This window comes from Crocuta crocuta, unplaced genomic scaffold (genome assembly GCF_008692635.1).
Source record: "Crocuta crocuta isolate KB4526 unplaced genomic scaffold, BGI_CrCroc_1.0 scaffold248, whole genome shotgun sequence".
Lineage (NCBI taxonomy): Eukaryota > Metazoa > Chordata > Mammalia > Carnivora > Hyaenidae > Crocuta > Crocuta crocuta.
The window spans coordinates 5,017,027-5,037,034 of NW_027532409.1; the positions used below are offsets into that span (position 1 = coordinate 5,017,027).

Genomic DNA, 20,008 nt, shown 5'->3' on the forward strand with positions numbered 1-20,008 from the left:
AAGATTGATATTCAGAAAAGAAAGTGCATGGTATGGGCTGGGGGCAAAGTAGTGCCATGGAAAGGGTGCATGGGGAAAGTCTGGACTTGTGGGCTTAATTCTAGCTCTATCTCTAACTAGCTATATGAAGTTGGGCAAGGCACTTAATCTCTCTAAGTCTCGACTTTTTTTTTTAATCTGCAATAGAAGTTATACATTTCCTTTCAGATCTAAAAATGATGGCAGCTACCTGGAAGAGTAGGGATTTACACTGGTTACAGAAGACCACGTATAGCTGAAAAGTATATAAGACAGGAGTCATTCCTGGTGGAGGGAGGAGCATGAACAAAGACAGACACAGGTCAAAATAATTCTGACCTTTGCAGAGTAGGGGCAAGTTAAAAAAAAAAAGTCTGAAAGGTAATAAGGCCAACATTTAAAAACTGAGAAATGAAAAGTCCAACTAGGCCTGGTATAAGGGTATTTTATTTTCTTTTTATTCTTTTATGTTTATTTGTTTTTGAAAGCAAGCAGGGGAGGGGCAGAGAGAGAAGGAGACAGAGAATCACAAGCACTGACAGTGCAGAGCCTGACGTGGGGCTCGAACTCATGAACAGTGAGCTCATGACCTGAGCTGAAATCAAAAGTTGGACACTCAACCGACTGAGCCACGCAGGAGCCATAAGGGGCCTTTAAAAGTTAAGGAGAGAAGATGGGATCTGACGTAAAGGGCATCAGCACTGTGTAGAGGGAAATTCCTGATAGGCAATGGCACACTGAAAATGGAGTTTTAAATCAGTCTGGGAGTCGTACAGAATAAAAATGGGTAACGAAAATGTTCACATCTCCAGAGAGCCGCGGGAATTAGTGAGGGTTGTCCATTAGAATCATAGGTAGAACTTCTCTTAAGCAGAGACAGAGAAGACAGAGATGGAGACAAAGGAGTCTAGAAATCTCTAATTTTTTAGAGTTTCACTAGTGAAAATCAGGAACTAGGTCTAGCATTCAGATTCAACCTGTTTATGATAGTGAAAATTTTAACAAGCAGTCTCCCAGATTATGAGGAAAAAGAGTAAGGCATTGTTTTTATAAAAACAGGCCTTGCTGGCCTCGCCCTTAAGCAGTATTCTCATTAACGGTCTGGGCAGCACTGGAGTTTTCTAAGGGCACTTGCTTACTAATAAAATAACCAAATAGCATTTTAATGTTTAGATACCCTGAAACCTTGAAAAACTGTTTTAGAGACAGCAACATGGCTACTTATGCCCTAAGGGTTACATAAACGCCATGCCTAAAAGCAAATAGTCAATAGCTTGCTAGACTATCAAATGGAACTCGGTATTACTCTCATACGGAAAATGGAATCTAAGCCAAACCCCCAAAGGTCTCAATTCTCCTTCCTGTTACCAATTCAAAAAAAGACTGGCAAGTTTCAACGCCTTTCGAAGGGCAGAGAAGGCCTGACATTCTGGTTTAATGAAGGATCCCGGAAGCAGTACCAAGTCTCCAGGAACTGGAAAAAAAACAACAACTGGTCTTGACTTCAGAGACAAAAGCTATTGGATAATTTTGTAATCCAAATGTTTGGAGCTCTCATCTATGGCCACCCCACCACCAACTCCGGTCCTTGCCATCTATCCTACCTCATCAACTCCATTCTACTTTCCTCCCTCCACTCCTCACTCCCAAAACGTTTTAAGGCTTTGGAGAATAAAAACATGTTGAATGTTGAGGAAAGAAGACATTGAGAATTACAGGGGAAACCAGTCTAGTCTGAAAATCAGAGGCATCCAGGCTCATGAGAAGAGGTCAAAAGGAAGTTAATAGAGGACAATGCATGAATTAATCAGACCTGATTTCGTCCTGAAAGGAAGGTAAGGATATGTGGGTGTGCACGGGCGCGTGACCACACGCATGTGTGCATGTGCGTGCAGGGGGTTGCAATCTACTGAAGCACACACTGAGCTGATACTCTGCCAGACAGATGTGCCCAGACCCACTGATGGCAGCATCTGGGCTGGGTCATGGTATAGAAGTCTGTGTCAGAGATTTCAGAGGAACAAATGGTTAAATGAGTAGGGCTGGGGAAGACTTAGATGGTCAGAAAGAGGGGTAATCGTGGGGCATATGCTATCGTAAGCAGGACATTCCTCCTGAGCCCTGCCAAGACAGTGGGGGGCAAACCTCCTGACCTGATGCACCTCAGACTTTCTGGATCTCTGTGACACACCGAAGCACGGCAAAGCCATGAACATTGAGAGAACCATTCTATCTATTAACAAACGCTTCCGTCTCACCGGAAAGCCGGGAATCCTTGCTTGGCCGAGGCAGTCCCAAACTGCCTCTCACTGCACCTTTGGTTAAAATACTCTTTTAAGGGAAGGCCTTGCCCCTCTCATTCCTCATTTCCTCCATGGGACACCGGTAATTGTTAAAAAGATAGTCAAAGGGACTATGCTAATAAGGAAAGAGTAGGAAATCCAACAGAAATATAAATATGAACAAAAGACATAAATAGTAAGTGGAAAGAAATGAATATAAATGGATAATAAACAAGTGGAAGCCAGTATTCTTGCCCGGGTTTTAAAATTCCAAAATAAAATAAAATACCAGTTTTCATGGAGCAGATCAGTAAAATTTTAAGTCTGATAGTACCGTACCCCATGTTGCTAGGGGCAGCAGACGCTCTCACGGCAGTGAGGCAGCCCTCATGTAGGACAGCTTTGCAATGTCCACCAGACGTGTTGATGTACATATGCTTCCATCTATCAATTCTACTCCTAGCAATTTATCCTGCAGATGAACTAACAGAAGTGTGCAGGAAAAAGATGTGTATGTGTATATGAGAATATTCACTGCAGCACTGCTTGTAACAGTGAAAAATTGTTACACAACAGTGAAAAACTGCCATAAAAAGGGGACTGGCTAAATTAATTTTGGTATATGCATAAAACAGAATACTGGGCAGCTAATTAGTTCAGTGAAAAAAACAACCTGCAAAATAAAATACTGTAAAATTCTGTTTGTGAAACACACACACGCCTATACACACAAAATGCTTCTGGAAGGACTGAGAGAATACTGCTAACAGCAACTGCCTCTGGGAAGTGGAACTAGAAGGAAACTGCTGAAGGGGGCTTTTACCTCCAGTCTTATGCCTTCTGTGGACCAGTGAACTTATTTGTACTTATACAATGTTCATAATATTTTCAGAGGTCTTACAGGCTACTTTTAAAACCTCTTCTTTTGAAACAAAAAGAAGAGAAGGAAAGAAAGAGGCCAGGGGTCCCAAAAGATTCCCAAAGCGGATCCCACAGCAAAGGGATAAAGATCTGTGCCAGCGAGCTGGCTTGAGCCCTGTCCGGAGCGNCTTACCTTCAGCCTCTTCAACAGCCACTGCAGGAGGCCCTGCTGGGCGGCCTCCGTGCACATCTCGGGCCGGAACTCTGCCATGTTTTCCACAATAGCTGCAGGCAGGCAGACAGCAGTCATTAGCGAGGGCAATTTTGTTTCCATCTGCAGCACGCTGCTCCCCTTCCCGCGACAGCCCCCAGCTACCATATTCCTCTTCCCACTTCCTGTATGCCTCCTAGCCAGATGCTGTGCTGTCATTTTTAGATTAACCAGGGAGATGCTATGGGCTTGTTTTTTTTTTTTCCTCTTTAATTCAAGTTATGCTGCAAATATATGCATAAGTGAAAATGATGGGAATTTTGCAAAAGAAATAAGTGATGGATGCTCTTTGCTAATAGAGAACACCACCAGAGCAGAACACAGGGAAAGGTGTGTATCCGCCTCGGAGGCTCTCAGTCCTCACAGTGCTGGTGCCCCAGAGACCTGTAACCGAAGGGACAGGGGACTCGGCAGAAGGCTTTAGGAAAAAAATCCAGGGATGGTGAATTCTGAATCTCTGCCTTTCCCGAATCATTCATTTTCAGTCTTCTTTCTCTGGACATGCAAGGGAAGCAAGCATGATCTCCTTAATTGAACACAATAATGTGCATAGAGGGAAAAAAGGCCATGCTGGCAGAGGAAACTGTCAGGTACACAGAAGCAAATATAATTGGTCCTGCTATCTTTTAGAACAGCCAAATTGCTGCTTAATAGAAAAATTAAAACTTAGGAGGCCAAAGGAAAATAAAGTTATTACATGACTCTGATACTAAAAAAGGACACTTTAAAAAAAAAACGCCTGCACTTCCAGCCTAACACATCCAGTGCTTTCATTCCCTTCAGGGCCCCTTCTGCTCCATCACCCAGGATATGTTACTATTATAAAAAAGGCAGAGTGAGCTCCGAGTTCTCTAAGCCCAATACCCAGAACACATCAGGTCTGAGATCTGAAAGAGAAAGAGCTGAAGAAATCACCATGCCTCTTATGTTCTTCCTCACTCCCCAGCCCCTGCTGGCCTCGCCAGCGGCAAGTTACTGACTCTGTGGGCAGCCAGCCCCCTCAGGGAGTGGAATACAAAGCTGTGGAAGCAGAGTAGCAACATGACCTCTGAGAGACGAGGATCACCACAATACCTGAGGTTACTTTCTAGGAAAACCAACTCCTTTGTATTAATCTTCTATGCCCTTACCTTATTCCTCTGCTTACACTTTAGATGGCTTCCTGCTACCCACTACAGTAAAGTCCAGTCATCTTGCCTTGGTTGACAAGGTTTGCCACGATCTGGGCAAACTCCTGCCTCTGGTCCCCTCGCCCACTACTGCCAGAGTACATTCCCATCTTACCCCAAAGCCCATGCCCCTTCACGGCTTTGCAAATGACTCTCTCCCATCCAAAGGCCCTTTTCTCATTTCTTGGTCAAAATGCATCCGTCTTCATATTCAGCCCCCATCAGCGACCTTTGCAGACCCTCCCCTACTTCCACACTGCTCTCCACTGACTCCTGTTATACCATTTCTCACCCTGTATTGTCTTTCCTTTCTCTTCAAGGCTTTCCCATCAGTCTGCTTCTTAAGGAGCAGGACCATGCCTCTTTCCTCTTTAATCTACCCCAGTGCCTAGCACAGTGCCTCAAACAGCAGGTGCTCAATAAACGAGAGAGGGATAAATCTCCTGGGCTGCCGGTGGGTGACTAAGCTGAAACTATACAGATCTCTACAGACTGCCAGCCTGGGGCTTTTCCATTATACCAGGCCCTTTTTTAAGAACAGTCAGTTAAAACTTTTCATGAGCTTTCTAATCAGCAAAACCCAGCACCAGGCTAACAGATGGTAATGCCAAATTCTAGGTCTAGACTAAAGCCAACCCCCAAGTTACAGACTGTTGTGCTCTCTCTTCTCTTACTCACTAGGTGCCATCTCTCCCCCTCTTCTTTATGATAATGCTCACAGAAGAGAGTATAAAACTACAAGAGAAATCTGTGGAAGACAAAAAGAGCTGAGAGAAAAATCTGATCTCATCAAAATTTCTGCTTCAGCCGAGCCTCATTCATTTCTCAAGCTCTGCTTAAGATATGTCACCTTTTGGGTTTTTTTTTTTTTTTTAATAAGACAACGACTAGTGATAAAGAAGACTACCCAAAAGCACAATTTTATTTTTTTAACTTTTACAACAATTTTAATATTTATATTTGAAAGAGAGGGAGAGAGAAAGAGAGAGAACTAGGAGGGGAGGGGCAAAGAGAGACAGAGACAGAATGCAAAGCAGGCTCCAGGCTATCAGCACAGAGCCCAATGTGGGGCTCGAACTCATAAGCCGTGAAATCATAACCTGAGCCAAAGTCGGACGCTTAACCAACTGAGCCACCCAGGCGCCTTGCAAAAGCACAATTTTAAATAGGCTCAAGGTTCAGCAACTTTATAGGGGAGAAAGACCTGGGAGATTCGAGGAGGAGGAAGGGCAATACTACAGAGGAGTCCCCTTACAATAACATAAGATGAAGGTGCATTCAAGTTGCCGGCAGTATTCCAATTAGTTTACATGGTAAACTACACATAAGAAGACAAAGAAACACTTAACTCTTTTTCAAATCAACTGTCTTATAAAGACAGTTCCAAAGTTCGTAGTCCCATTGAAGGAAAACCAACATTCAGGGCTTAAAAATGGTAAAATACATACTTCCCAAAGCATAAAATAAAATAAAATAAAATAAAATAAAATAAAATAAAAAAGCAAAGTCCTGCTAAAAAGAGCCAGTTTTGGTCCAGGAAGTTTACCTACTTAGCAGATTCCTGCTTTTATTACCCGCAAGCCAAACGAGAGCTGCAGTTATATGAAATTTACACAAGGGTCTTCATTTCTGGAAAGGCAGTTTGGGAGCAGAAGGAAAGAAAACACCCACTGTTGATTCTCTTATGAAGGAAGAAGGGAAGTGAGTGCCAAGCCCCGAACCAGACACAGATGTCCCAGGGTCGGTGCCCCGGCCCTCACCGAGAGTGTTGTGGACGCCGTCCGCCTCTTCTTTCACAGACTCATCCAGGCGCTCCAGGTTCTGCACGAGCAGCGCGACCACCTGCCCATCCACCTTCAGCAGCAAGGAAGCAAGAGGAGAGAGGGACACGTGTCACAAAACAGGCCCCCAAATGTTCCCGTTCCCATACTCACTTCTCACCCGCATGAACAAAAGAACTAATGGGCCACCCATGCTTTACGGGATGCTCTCCCTGTGCTCTCCCATCCCATTATCTCTCCAAGTCTTGAAGTGACCCCCAGGCAAAGAAAGGGCAGGCATCATTATCTCCAACTTAGGATGAATAGATTACAGCATAAGGAGACAAAGTAAAATTCAAGCTTACAAAGTTAGTGAGTGCCGGCGCACCTGAGCTTAGGCCTTCTGAAATCAAGTTCAGTGCTCTTTCTACTTCTCTGTGGTACTGAAACAAACACCCTGCAAAAGTCCCTTCTTAGGTCAGATCCATAGTTTGTTCAAGTCAAAAGAAAGTTGCTGGACCACAGCACCAAGAGATGTTTAGCTAGGAAGGTTACTTGCCATGATTTACACTGACCTCAAACTTTAGGGTTAAACTCAAAACATTCCTAACATTTCATGCTAAGCTTTAATGAAACTATTACTTCTGATGAATGTCTAATTCCTTCTTGATAAGACTATTAACGTAATAAAATGTCTTACATTTTATTACATTTAATGCATGAGACAATTAAATTTCTCTAATTTGATTCACACAACCTTGTAGGAAACTTTCAGTAGCCACATCATAGAGCTGCTATTCAGAGATTAACAGCTTAGTCACGACCAAACAGCTACTGAGCAGTGGCCAAAAAAATAAATAAATAAAACCCAAGCTTCCTTCTTCAGTGAAACAATGCCGATACTACTTCATGCTACTCTAGGCACAATCTTAGGGAGACCGTCCTTGGGGAAACCCTGATGCACACCAAGGAAAGTAACTAAGGAAACTCCTCATAATCAAGAAGTGATAATCCATCTGGTAGTGAATATCTAATTAGTAGCCAGTAAGTAAACCTGTACGGGAAGATAAAACCTACTATGTACCTGTGTTATATCCTCTCTCTCACTGCCTCAGTTTCCTCACTTAGGAAATGGGAATAAGTTATAAAGATTAAATAAAAGTGTGTGGCATATCTTACACTGGGTTGGATCAAAAATTAAGTACAGAGTTGTTGTTTTTTAATGTTTATTTATTTCGAGAGACAGAGACAGAGCATGAGAAGGGGAGGAGCAGAAAGAGAGGATCCGAAGCAGGCTCCAGGCTCTGAGCTATCAGCATGGAGCCCAACGCAGGTCTCAAACTCAAGAACCATGAGATCATGACCTGAGCCCAAGCTGGACGCTAAACCGACTGAGCCATCCAGGTGCCCCTAAGTAGAGCTTGAATCTAGCTCTTTACCTCGTGTGATATCTGATCATTCACTATTCATATCTCTCATGAACCAAGAAAAACTCCAGTTCTTTGAAAGCAGTCACCAAACCCTCGCTCATCTCGGTCTACTCTTCCAAGTATAGAGCAATGCTGTAAAACATGGCAGATTTTGCTAAATTCAAAAAAACTGACCAAACACTCCCTTTGTGTACTGCAATCAGGTTTTTACATAAATTGTTCCATTTACTCTCACGTAATCCTCACAGCTTTTACAGGTGGGCAAACAAAGGTCCAGAGAGGTTAACTAGCCTAATCAAAGTCACAAAGCTTGTGGCACAAGTACTGACTCTAAGCCTCTTGTTTTTTTCCTCACACATCCTGTCGCTTTGGGGACGGGAAACAAAAAGGAGAGAGACGGACACTTCCCTGAGCACTTCTGAATAGGGCACCCTACGACACAATTCAAACTGAGCCCAAGGACGGAAAATGGCAAGAGGGACAGAGCTTGAAATAAGGCCTCTTTACTCTTTCTTGGTGATGCTTAAAGGAAGCATCTGGCAAGAGGGAAAAAAAGCTGAAATTACTGAGTAATCTGTGAACTGAGTCATAAATGAAGTAGGGTTTATCCCCTTGAGGCCCTTATGGTGTAAAGAACAACGAAAGACACGAGCTGCAGCTTTCAGAGGCTACTGATGCCAGAACTGAGGGTGCCCGTAAATACCAGAATGAGCTGTTTTCCCCTCTTATCCCAAGGGGATATGCAATCTTGCTCTCAAATCTCACAGCCAGCAAAAGCTTCACCAAAGAAATCCACTGCAATGTTTTCCTTAATTAATTGGACAATTTGAGTATGTGAGAGGAAACAAAAAAACACCTGGGGGGGAAATATGAACCATGTCACAGTTTGTTTTTCCCTAAATCACCCTGATTGACTTATAATCTCCCTGAATCCTAAAGCAGCAGACACTGCAAATCCACTGGGTATCACACTCTTGTCGGTTCTGCAAACGGCTTCACCCGTTTCTATTGCTCATTGCTGCCTTATCTGCTTTATTTGTTTCTCCCCCTTTTCTTGATTCTTTGTTATGTTTCCCGTCTCTACTGTCTGGAAAATGGGGGTGGGGGGACAGTGGCATAAGCAACGCATTCAAGTTCCAGAATGGAATGGTTACAGACAGTGGGTATTTGGCTGGAGAAGTATCTTTTTTTTTTTGGCTACAGAAATCTAACTTCTAACAGGCAGTCTTTTCAAGCTTGCCAAGTGTGAAACTTTATGTTTAACTGGGTTAAATGCAATTTTATCTGATTGTAGAAGGGTCAAAGCAGTCAAAATACATGTAGCTCAGAAAACCCCGGGAAGAATGTTTATATTATGCATAGCTCTGGATATCATCTTAAGAAGCACAAATGAGCATTCTGTCTAACTCCAGCCCCTTGGGCCTACCACCTTCATGCCAATTTTACCTGCGACTAAACCTGAAACGAAAAACAAACCCCGGTCAGAGATGAAGGGGTCAACCAGAGCCAACCCTGGCCTGGAAATCACGACTGTCTGCAGCCTGACGGTTTCTGGTAAGTCACTGGTTACGTCTGCTTGTTAGCAGATCCCCTGAACAACATGCCACCGGGTCCTACTGAGACACAGTCCAAGGGCATGATCAGATCCTTTCCCTCTTGACCAGGGAAGATGGATACAAAAGAAAAGGACAAATTTAAAAAAAATAAAGGACAGAGGAGAAGGTCTGAAGGATTCTCTTTCTATCTTGGATAGTCTGCCAATAAGCCTTAAGAATTTGGAGTAAAATTTTGTAGCTATCCTGAGTTCTGGAAAGTTCGTATTTAAACGACTAAGAAAAAAACCTCTCACATCCAACGAATCTTGATCATGTAGTAAGTTCAGAGGTCACATATGGTAAGATGGTCAGAACGTAAAATTTCCGCCTGTTACCACCTATCTTGTAATATTTTAGCTTCCGCTCTCGCTCCCTCCAGTTCGCTGTCCACACGGCTGCCGAGAGCAGTCTTCCTAGGATGTTAGGTCAGACTATGTTGCTTCTCCATTGCATATGGGCCCGCCAGTTACTTCCCTTCACACTGGCAATTCCACCCCAAGGTCCTACCCAGGCCTCCAAAACCCTGAGTAATCAGGCCCTGACTCCGCTCTCTCTTCTCACCCCAGCTGTGCTCGCAGTTTTCTGCTCCTTGAATCTGTCAAGCTCAGTCCTGCCTGAGGTCCTTTGCACTTGTCCCACTTTGCCCTTGGTCATTCTGAATGGCTGGTTTCTTCTTGTCATCCTGAACTGAGGCCTCCCATGACTATCTAATCTAACGTGACTTCCAGTCTCCGTACATCACATCACTCTGTTTTAATTCTTTATGTAACAGAGAATCACTCTCTGGTTTCTGGTTTGTTTACTGCTTCTCCCTATGCTGGATGTGAGCTCACAAAAGCAGACTCTGTCAGTCTTGCTCACTGCTATATATCCCATTTCTAGTGTCCAGAATATACCAAGCACTCAGTAAACATTCAGCAAATGAACAAACAAGTGAATTTTGCTTGGGAACAAATTCAAACACAGGTGAAGACATTAAGAGAAATGGGGAGGGATAAAACTGATAGGATCCGGGGCGCCTGGGTGGCTTAGTTGGTTAAGCGTCCGACTTTCACTTAGGTCATGATCTCGCGGTTCGTGGGTTCGAGCCCCGCGTCGGGCTCTGTGCTGACTGCCAGCTCAGAGCCTGAAGCCTGTTTCGGTCTGTGACTCCCTCCCTCTCTGACCCTCCCCTGCTCACGCTGTCTCTCTCTGTCTCCTAGAAATAAATAAAACATTTAAAAAAAAAAAAAAACCTGATAGGATCCAGAAACTTATATAATAAATCTCTTTAGAGCAACTGAAAGCCCGCCAGCCTCAGCCTCACCTGAGCAGCACAAATGCACTGCCAACCTGCCCAAGTCAAACCATTGCAGGACTTCCAAGCTGAACACTGAAGTAGGGTTAGCTGAGTGCAAGAATGGGTCTGCAAGGCAGTGTCTGGACTCTCCACACCACAGCCACTTTTGTGAAACTCTTTCTACCAAATGGTGGCTCCTAGCCATTATGGCCAATGTCGTGGCCCAGCCACATTCCCACCTCCTCCGGCTGAGACACCCGCACACATCCTCCTGTGAAAGCTTCCCTCTGAGGCCACAGACGGTGAGTGCTCCCTCCCCCTTGCTTCCACAGAAGCTGACATCTCACAGCCGTTCTGAATATTCTGCCTTGCGTGATCATTATTTCATCCTTTTATTTTTTTTTTTTTAAACTGAACATCTATCCTCCCATGTCTTATTCAGGTCCATTCCCTTCCAAAGTTTTTTTTTGAGTATTTGTTCAAAATGTCTTTTGAGCATCTGTCAAAATGAAAAAGAAACACTGAACTCAGCAAATACTTACAAACATCTCGCTGCATGGCAGGTGACACAGATCATTTTAGCTTGACATTTACGAAGTACTTAGTATGTGCCAGGCATAACAGCTTTATGAAGATAACGGCCGGCATTAGTAGGTGTTTACTCTGTGTTGGACACTGCTCTAAAGGTTTATTAAAGAGCATTTATTCCTCAGGTCAGTGCTACACGACAGGCACTACTGTTATCCCCATTTTACAGAAGAAGAAACGGAGTACAGAGAGAGTAGGTTAACTTTCCCGAGGACCCAGGTGGAGGTAAATGGGGTGGTAAATGACGGAGCTACCACTCTGGCCACTCCCTTGATGGGAATCACATCTCAGGGAAGACAAACTTATCAGCAGATGTCCAGAAGCCAATGTGACAAATGCCAGGATATACAAAGGGCCAAAAGAACACAAATTCTGCTGGGGGGGATGAGCCTTAGAGAAACTTCAAAGAGATGAGCTTTAAGTGGTATTAAAGGATGAGGGGGAACACTGCCTGCAGCCGGGGAGGGGCAAGGCCTGCCAAGGGGAAGGTAGATGTGAGCAAAGGCACGGGACAGCCGAGCACATGACAAATTTGGGGACTGGTGCGGAGGAAATAGCTGTACTCTAATCACAACTCTCAAGAAGTCCTAACTGCCATGAAAGCAATACACCCTCGCATTTAGAGCTCCTCAGAAAAGAGTCTACTTTCCAGACTACCAAATCGATGCATTATACAGCACCGATATCCACTTTTTGCATAAATATTAGCAGTGGGTGTGAAGCAAATGTTAAACCCCAAAGATCCCCAAGAATGCCAGGACAGCACTCTCTCCCCACAAATGTGCTTGTCTATTGCTTAGGACTTCCAACTGGGAAAAAGACCAAGGCAATAACTGCACACTGCACACCACAATAAATTCTGCTGCATGCCCTCTAGCCTCTGCTCATGCAATTTCGGGCCTCTGATATTGGCCCCAAATTAAAACTACAAAGACAACTCAACCCTTGTAATATGAGAATACTTATCAAACTTCTTCCTGGATGCAGCACAAGGGCAAAAAAAAAAAAAAAGAAAGAAAGAAAGAAAAAAAGAAAGACCACCCAACCAGTTCTGCTCTGTTATTTACTGATGGCTTCTGACTGGCTGCACACAAGCAAATAACAGAGGAAGTCTAGGAATGTTCAGCTGTGGTTCACACCAGCCCCACCAGTATAAAGCGGTAAGAGTCAAAATCTTAAAATGATAATAAAAAACAACTAAACAAACAGAAAATCCTTTATGGCAGCTACCTGATGGCTCCCCAGACTGAGGATGAACGGTTTCTTTCCAAACAAACAATAAAATCTGCACAATCCAGCTTTTGTTCGTGGGCTTAGCAACACAGAAAACACAAAGGGGGCTTTTGTGTGAACTGCTGTTTCTGGGTCCGTTTTATAGGCAGCAGCCAGGCTGGCTGCTCCTCTCTCATCTCCCCTATTCACACAGGCAAAGGATGGTAATTAAAATCATCCCAGGGACCAGGCAGGAAGCCTTATTCGGGGCCACTGTAATTAACCTCTGGTAGGTAAGACTGCACAAATGACACTGTGGGGACACAGGGCAGGGGCAGGTGTCACAGCCTTCCTTCAGATCCTCCTCAAAACAAAAGGACAACCCAACATCATCCTTTTCTCTCTGCACAGTGGTTCAAAGGAGAAATAAAGGTTCTGAATTCTACAAAAGTGGCAGCTCACTCTAGGAAGGAGCTTGAAAGAAAAATGGCAATAGAAATTTTCATCATGCTCAGCCACAAAGAGCCCTGCTGGACTCCAGCCTCACTCTCTGTAAGAGACAGTCCTTCATATCCAGTGGGTTCACAACCTCTTCATTCACACCAAATGCCAGCAACAAGCATGGCACATGGGAAATTTCTAGTGTCAAGAACCTTGAGAGAGAGAGACAGAGTGAGGAGAGGGTGGGCAGAGCAGCAATGGGGTGTCAGAATCACTTGGGGCCCCAGTCCCAGTCATTCTGATTCAGTGGGTTTGGGATGGGGCTAGACTAGAAGCTAACAGAGACGCCGGTGCTTCTAATACAAGTGACTGCAGCGATCTCTGATAAACTGTAAACTTAACTAACATCCTTAGCAGAAAGAAAAAACAAGACAACAGAAGGCAACAGAGAGGAAGGTGGATTCACAGAGCCTTGAGGGAGGAGACAGCTTGGTGGCTGGACAGGGCTCCACAGGCGGTGTCAGGGTAAGCGGCTGGCCAGCTGCGGCGCCGCTCTGGTCTCAAAGGCCTCGGTGGTGGCTGGGGAGGGAGAAGCCAGTGTGGCGAGGCAGGACTGTGCGGCAGGGATGCGGGCCCGGCCGAGTGACCCGGGAGATGGCTGCGCTTCTGCATCCGGGCTGCCTCACATGTGAAGTGAGGTGCTAAGAATGGATCGGTTTAACTCACAAGTAAACTCCTTTCGACTGCCTGCTGCCTGAAAGATTCTGAGGCCTTGCCCAGGCTCCACAAAGAAGGCGCACGGAAATCCACTGGCCCTGCCTCTACAGGCATCCAACCCTGGCTGGAGGAGCTGGAACGTTTGTTCTTGCTTTTAACATTGTCCAACTCCCTGTCTGTAAAATCATAACAGTATCTGTCCTCACCGGCGCTCAGAGAGGAGAGAAGAAACATCTGTGAAAACTCTTGGTGAAAAGGCCAGTAGCGCCACAGTTAGGGGCAGAAGGACAGGGACACAGGGCCAAAGAGAACACAGGTTCCCATCCCAGCTGGGTGCCCGCGGGCAAGTCGTTTCGCCTCTCTAAGCCTCAGTGTCTCAGCTGGAAAATGGGAATAGTGGCTGTGAATACCCATCTGAGAGGATACAGTAAGGCTCACGTAATGGGAAAATGAGAAAAGGCCTGCCTACAGCAGGTACTTAATAAATGCCGGGCCTCTACAACCCCTAGCAGCCTCCTTAACACAGTTCCCCAGGACTGAGTACCCATAGGCCGCACTGCTACTTTCAGACCCTCCTCACTCAGTGCAGCCTGGCCACCGAGCTCACACCCCCCGGCTGCCACTCACAGAGACAACGGTGGGGACAGCAACACCTTACAGACACTTGCAGAACCCCAGCCGGACATGCGACTCACCAGAGCATCGATGAGTACTTCCGCTCCCTCTTCACTCTCGTGGAGGGTGTCGATGTCTGTTAGCTCCTGAAGCAAATCAACCACAGCTATGGACACATGTGCAAAGCGTTAAGGGCACCACGAACACACTGAAACCCTAGTGTCAATTTATGAAAATCCCTGCTTCCCTTCTGTTTCCTTGTCAACCATTTTGTCACCATTCACCTTTCATACATGGTGGGTTTCTCAACATCTCTTCAACAAGGTTCTACCCACAGTGAGTGTTCAGTAAATGCCGTTACCCAGCTCTGTCTTTTTCCTTCCGCTGCCTCCCTGCTCACGTACTCCATAGGTTCATTTTCCCAAATTGCAAAATCTCAAATAGATTGCTTGGGAGGTCGATTTTCCAGGGAGAAAGAGGCCAACACCCTTAAACCTATCACACAATTTAAATTCTTGGAACTCAGTATAATCTGAACTACCCTGTTCAGCTCACCTTCGAAGGCAGTAATGATTTCTGAGATGAGATGGGTGGCATCTACCAAGAGGCTGCAGAGAGCAGGCCATGGCACCATCAGTTTCAGACGCAGACGGAAGGCTTTAGGCTGGACTGAGCCACACACCCCCGCTTGGGGCTCCCTCCCCTCAAACACTGTGCTGCAGTGGACATAAAAGGCAGAACAAAGAGAAGTAAACAAAGCAACGGCAAAAATACAAGGAGGAAAATACACATGAAAGAGAGAAACATGCAAGAGGGAAAAAAGGAGGTATGTCTGGAAACTGGAAGGCAGAACTAAATAAAGGAAGTCTCCCTTCCCTCACCCTGGAAACTCTCTCACACACATACAGAGACGACCTGCATTTCTGTGAAGAAGAAAGCACTGCGATGGTGACAAAGGCAAATCTGTGATCCACTCTGGGCCTCAGTTTCTTCCTCTACAAAAAGTGGAAGTTCAATAATCAGAGACATTTAAAAAACTGTACACCACAGGCAACTGCCAACGTGCAACAAATGAGGAATACAGATGTCTTGAAAGGGGGGCCATCAAATGGAACCTGGAAATCAGGAATGCTCTGCTAGAAGGCTGGTCAGAAAACAGGTAACTAAAAATGTTGAGGGCAGAGGGGCCAGAAAGCAAAGGCACAGGGGTAAAAGCAGAGACTGGAATACACAAAGGCCCATGAAGGGAGAAGAAAGGGGAGGGAGGGGAGGACAGAAGAGAGGAAGAGAAGAGAGAAAGTCAGAACTAGAATTATATGAAGGAAATAGTATTTTGGAAGAATAATAGCTAACAGCTGTGTGCAGGGGGCACTAAAGCACTGAGTGCCGGGCGCGGGGATGGGCAGAAGGAAGGCAGGATGAGCAGGTAGCTGGAGGGTGAGGGTTGGGCAGGGAGCCAGGTCTGGAGGAGAAGACACCACACACAAGAGTCTAGAGCAACACAAGGTCAGAAGCAGGGCAGTTTCACTAGAACTAGAAAGAAAAAAATAAAAGGAAAGACACAGGTCACAGTAACAAGAATGATAGGACTTGCTAACTGCCAACTGACATTCCAGGCATTTTATGAACATCTTCTGCTGAAAGAAAAGCTATTGGAAGGTTGGTTTTATTCACGAATAAGGACCAGGCAACCATCATGCATAAGTAAGTAAGCTGTGTCTTCTTTCACTCTTGAAAGTGATATTTACCCTAGGGGCGCCTGGGTGGCTCAGTCAGTTAAGCCTCCGACTTCAGCTCAGGTCATGATCTCATGGTTCGTGGGTTTGAGCCTCGCGTCGGGCTCTGTGCTGACAGCTAGCTCAGAGCCTGGAGCCTGTTTCAGATTTTGTATCTCCGTCTCTCTCTGACCCTCCCCTGCTCATGCTGTCTCTCTCTCTCTCCGAAATAAATAAAACATTAAAAAAAAAATTTAAAGTGATATTTACCCCAAACACCAGAGTGCTACAAAACTTACTATGTGCCAGAGCTTAAAGGTCTTTGGACAAAACTCCTTTATGTGTCTAGTCTCCATTAACAAAGTAACCAGAAAGCGGGTGACACAGAAGACCACCTTATCATACCTGACATACAGTAAACCAAAATATGGAAGTCGTCTGAATTAATTCTTTTTAAGTTTTATTTATTTCTGAGAGAGAGAGAGAGAGAGAGAGAGAGCGCATGAGCATGAGCAGGGGAGGGTCAGAGAGAGAGAGGGAGATACAGAATCTGAAACAGGTTCCAGGCTCTGAGCTGTCAGCACAGAGCCCAATGCAGGGCTCAAACCCACGAACTGGGAGATCATGACCTGAGCTGAAGTCAGAGGCTTAACCAACTTGAGCCACCCAGGCACCCCAAACTGAATTAATTCTAAAAAGCAAAAACTGGCTACCAAATGAACCCCTAGAAAGCCCAGCACCACCCGACTGGAGGAGTTAGGAGTGAAGACTGCAGTGGTCACCACCATAATAACCACCATGTCTGAGAGTCATCATTTGCTAAGCACTGTGCTACCGAATTCTCACAACAGCATTGTTAAGTGTGATATCCCCATTTTACAGATAAGCAAGCTAAAGCTCCAAGTGGTTAAGTAACTTAGCTAAAAGGTCACTGTGCCAGTAAGGGAGAATGTTAGGTCCATCTGGTTCCCAAAATGATGTTTTTGCCACGACACTTCATAATTCCCCTGTGCGTTATTATGAACGCCAGGTTTAAACAGGGCTAAGTTCAGGCAAATTCTAGCTACTGATCCTACTGTAAAGACAAAGAACTGTCATGTATTTCCACCAAAAATTATTAAAAGTCTCAGGAAAAAACAAGATGTTGAAAACTCCCCTTCATCCTCCTCACCTAAGAAACTCCCAAATATATTCTCTAGAAAAATTCTTACATCTGTGGCGTAAAAATCGTACTATCTATTCACATGCTTATTTAATACGCATCACATTTGATCTATCTATCTATTCATCCATCCATCCGTCCATCCATCCACTGTAGATTCAGATGTCTATAACCAGGAATATGAAATCAGGCAAAAAAAAAAAAAACCCAACAAAATAGAAAATATAAATCAGGCATGTGTTAAGTACTATCATCACAACCCTTGAATAACACCATGCATAACTATTTATTAACTAGTATGTGACGATGTTAATTAAACAACAGCCTCCCAAGACACAGGTGGGGACGCATGAAAGAACAAGAGACAAAGAGTCAGGGCAAACATGAGGTCAGGGGTCATGTCATATTCATCCTTGCTTCACATCTTTAGTGAACTGAATTACCCCCAAATTATCATTAGCCACGTAGTCTCGTTCAAGCCCCTTTATTTCCTTACAGCTTAGTTTCCTCGCCTAGAAAATGGTGGTAAATGGTCTCTGCCCTGCCCATCTCTCTGAGTAGCTAGAAGGAACAAGTAAGGGCATGTACATCGAAGGCCAGGTAAATCAAAGTACTAAGAAAATATGAAAGTGTTTTATAATAAAGACCATTAGTCAAGTCTTCTCACAGAATGGCCAAACCCCTCACTGCTGCCTTCACGTTTCCCTGAAGGCTCTAAAATCTAAAATATAAGCTAACGACAGCATGGTCCCCCTTTCTGGGTCACACTGGGTTGGAAGATCTAACTTTATATTTCAGCGATGCTACATTCAGATTGATCAAGTCCTTTTTCAGCCTCTAGGGTCTTGAGGGCCAGGTATCGTATTTTTCTTTGATTAGTCTTATATCATGCTCACAAATGTGTCACGTTAAACCTAGGAACCTTTTTAAAAAAGGAAAAAAAAGTTGACAATGGTGGTGGTTTTATATAGGACAGGATAAACGTCTAACTTTTACCAAGAAAAGTCATTTCTAAAAATGTTCCAGTAGGACTTCCCTGCCTACTCTCTCCTACCTCAGCTGAGAAGTCAAACACGAAACCAGTTAGTTACCAGCTACCAGGTCTGGTGACCATCTTATCAATTCCACCACTCACTGATTTTACATAAATCCCTAACTTTCACCAAATAACATTTCGGCAAGGCAGTAACGAGTCCGTAATTGTAAACATCACCTCCACGGAAATGTGGTATGACCCGGAAGACAGAGGTCATCTGAAGACCAGAAAATGGGATGAAAACCGGAACTAAAGATATACAGGCAGACTCTTGGTTGGGAGGAGAAAATTCAGCATGTGGTCTGCCGCCCATCCAGCATTTCTTCACAGGCCGACTCTGGGCATGGGTGATAGGTTTTCCACTGTAGTTACAATTTCATTTCACAAGGTAAAAGGCTCTCCCGTCCAAGTATAACAGGAAAACAGAGAGCCTGTCTCTCTGTGAATTACTAAAACACAGTTTTTGATAGCCTATTTTGTCATGTCGAGTAGAAAGGCCACCCCACACACTCCCTCTGCACCTGTCCACTGCTGGGGCAATAAGCTAGAGTAATAAGAGGTGAAGGAGAGAAGACCAGCTGGGCACAAAACGGTCCCTAATACCGCAGCTCTTGGAAAAAGAGGGGTATCTACTTCCGTTTTTGTTGGTGTGATCCATGTAGTTTTGGTACAGAAACTGAGCATGAATCCCATTAATCTCCAATGAGATTGGTCCATAAGGAGAAGTTATTTAAAAAAAAAGATAAGAACAAGATGGTAGTAAGCAGATGGCTTTTTTTAAAAAGTCATATCAAAAAGGACTCCTTAAGAAAAACGAACCAGGACAGTATAGATTCAGAGTATATAACTGATGTAATGGAACAAATGTGGGTTTTTATTAAAAAAAATTTTTTTCTTCTATTCCTAGACTAGGACAGTGAAATATGGCTCAATTAATGCAGATGAATTTCAAAACACAGACAAAATCACCTTTCTCTCCTTTTAAAACAGTTGGCACAGAACGACCTAGAATAAATCTGGACTCTTAATTTTCTCCCAATCCTAGATCAAACTAATATGAGGGAGAAAATGTGCTCATTCAAGATGCAGTAGGACCTGCTAAATACTAATGGGCACTATTATGCCACAGGGGAGATGCCCAAAGCAGGCTACCACCACCCACGTCGTTCAGGGGCAAGGAATTCACCTAAAACTCATAAACAAGATCAAAAGTTACACTGAGAGGTCCTTTTCCTAGATTGCCACTTCGGCACTTCTCACCTAACCTGACTTTCTTTGGCACATATTTAAGTGACTCCAAACAATGGGAGGCTGATCAGTGCAGATTATCAGACAATGTCAGTACCTTCCTTTCAGTGCAGTTTTGATTCTGGAAATATCAAGATGAGAATAGCTCCCAGCAAAACAACAGCTCAAGATATGCACGTCTTGTTAGACAGCGCTTGCAGAAAGGCACTCGAGCAGCAGCCGACTCCCTCCCAGTCCAATTAGAAGAAAGCCCAAAGAGGCTCAAACCCTTCCCAGCCCTATTCCTGCTCATTAACACGGGGGCCCTAGCACACAGCCCCCCCTGACTGCTGCACACACCCTTGGGGATAATATGGTGTGTTGCAGTCAGTTTGTGCTACTTTGGCTTTCTCAGACCCAAACTGCTCAAATTCAATTGATCCCCGCTGGTCTAAAAAAAACTCTGTCTGCTCTTTAGTTTCCAGTTCCCACAGTAATTCCTCACAAAATCCAACAAGATAACTTTCCAGGTCTTCCTGCTTTCTAGAGTCTACAAAAACTAAGCAGTAATTTAGGAAAGAATAGTGCTAACAACCACTCCGTAAAATTACCCCAGACCAAAAAAAAAGC

General features: G+C 44.5%; 1 protein-coding gene across 1 annotated transcript in view; it reads right to left on the reverse strand.

Annotated features, from left to right (window-relative positions):
- The window catches only part of CTNNBL1 (catenin beta like 1), a 161,039-nt gene that overhangs the window by 92,580 nt on the left and 48,451 nt on the right, over nt 1-20,008 (reverse strand). The window contains exons 5-7 of the mRNA XM_077778830.1: nt 14,319-14,414; nt 6,362-6,455; nt 3,355-3,446 (exon numbers count right to left, since the gene is read on the reverse strand). Coding sequence (XP_077634956.1) covers nt 3,355-3,446; nt 6,362-6,455; nt 14,319-14,414 — 282 coding nt within the window. The remainder of the gene's footprint in view (nt 1-3,354; nt 3,447-6,361; nt 6,456-14,318; nt 14,415-20,008) is intronic.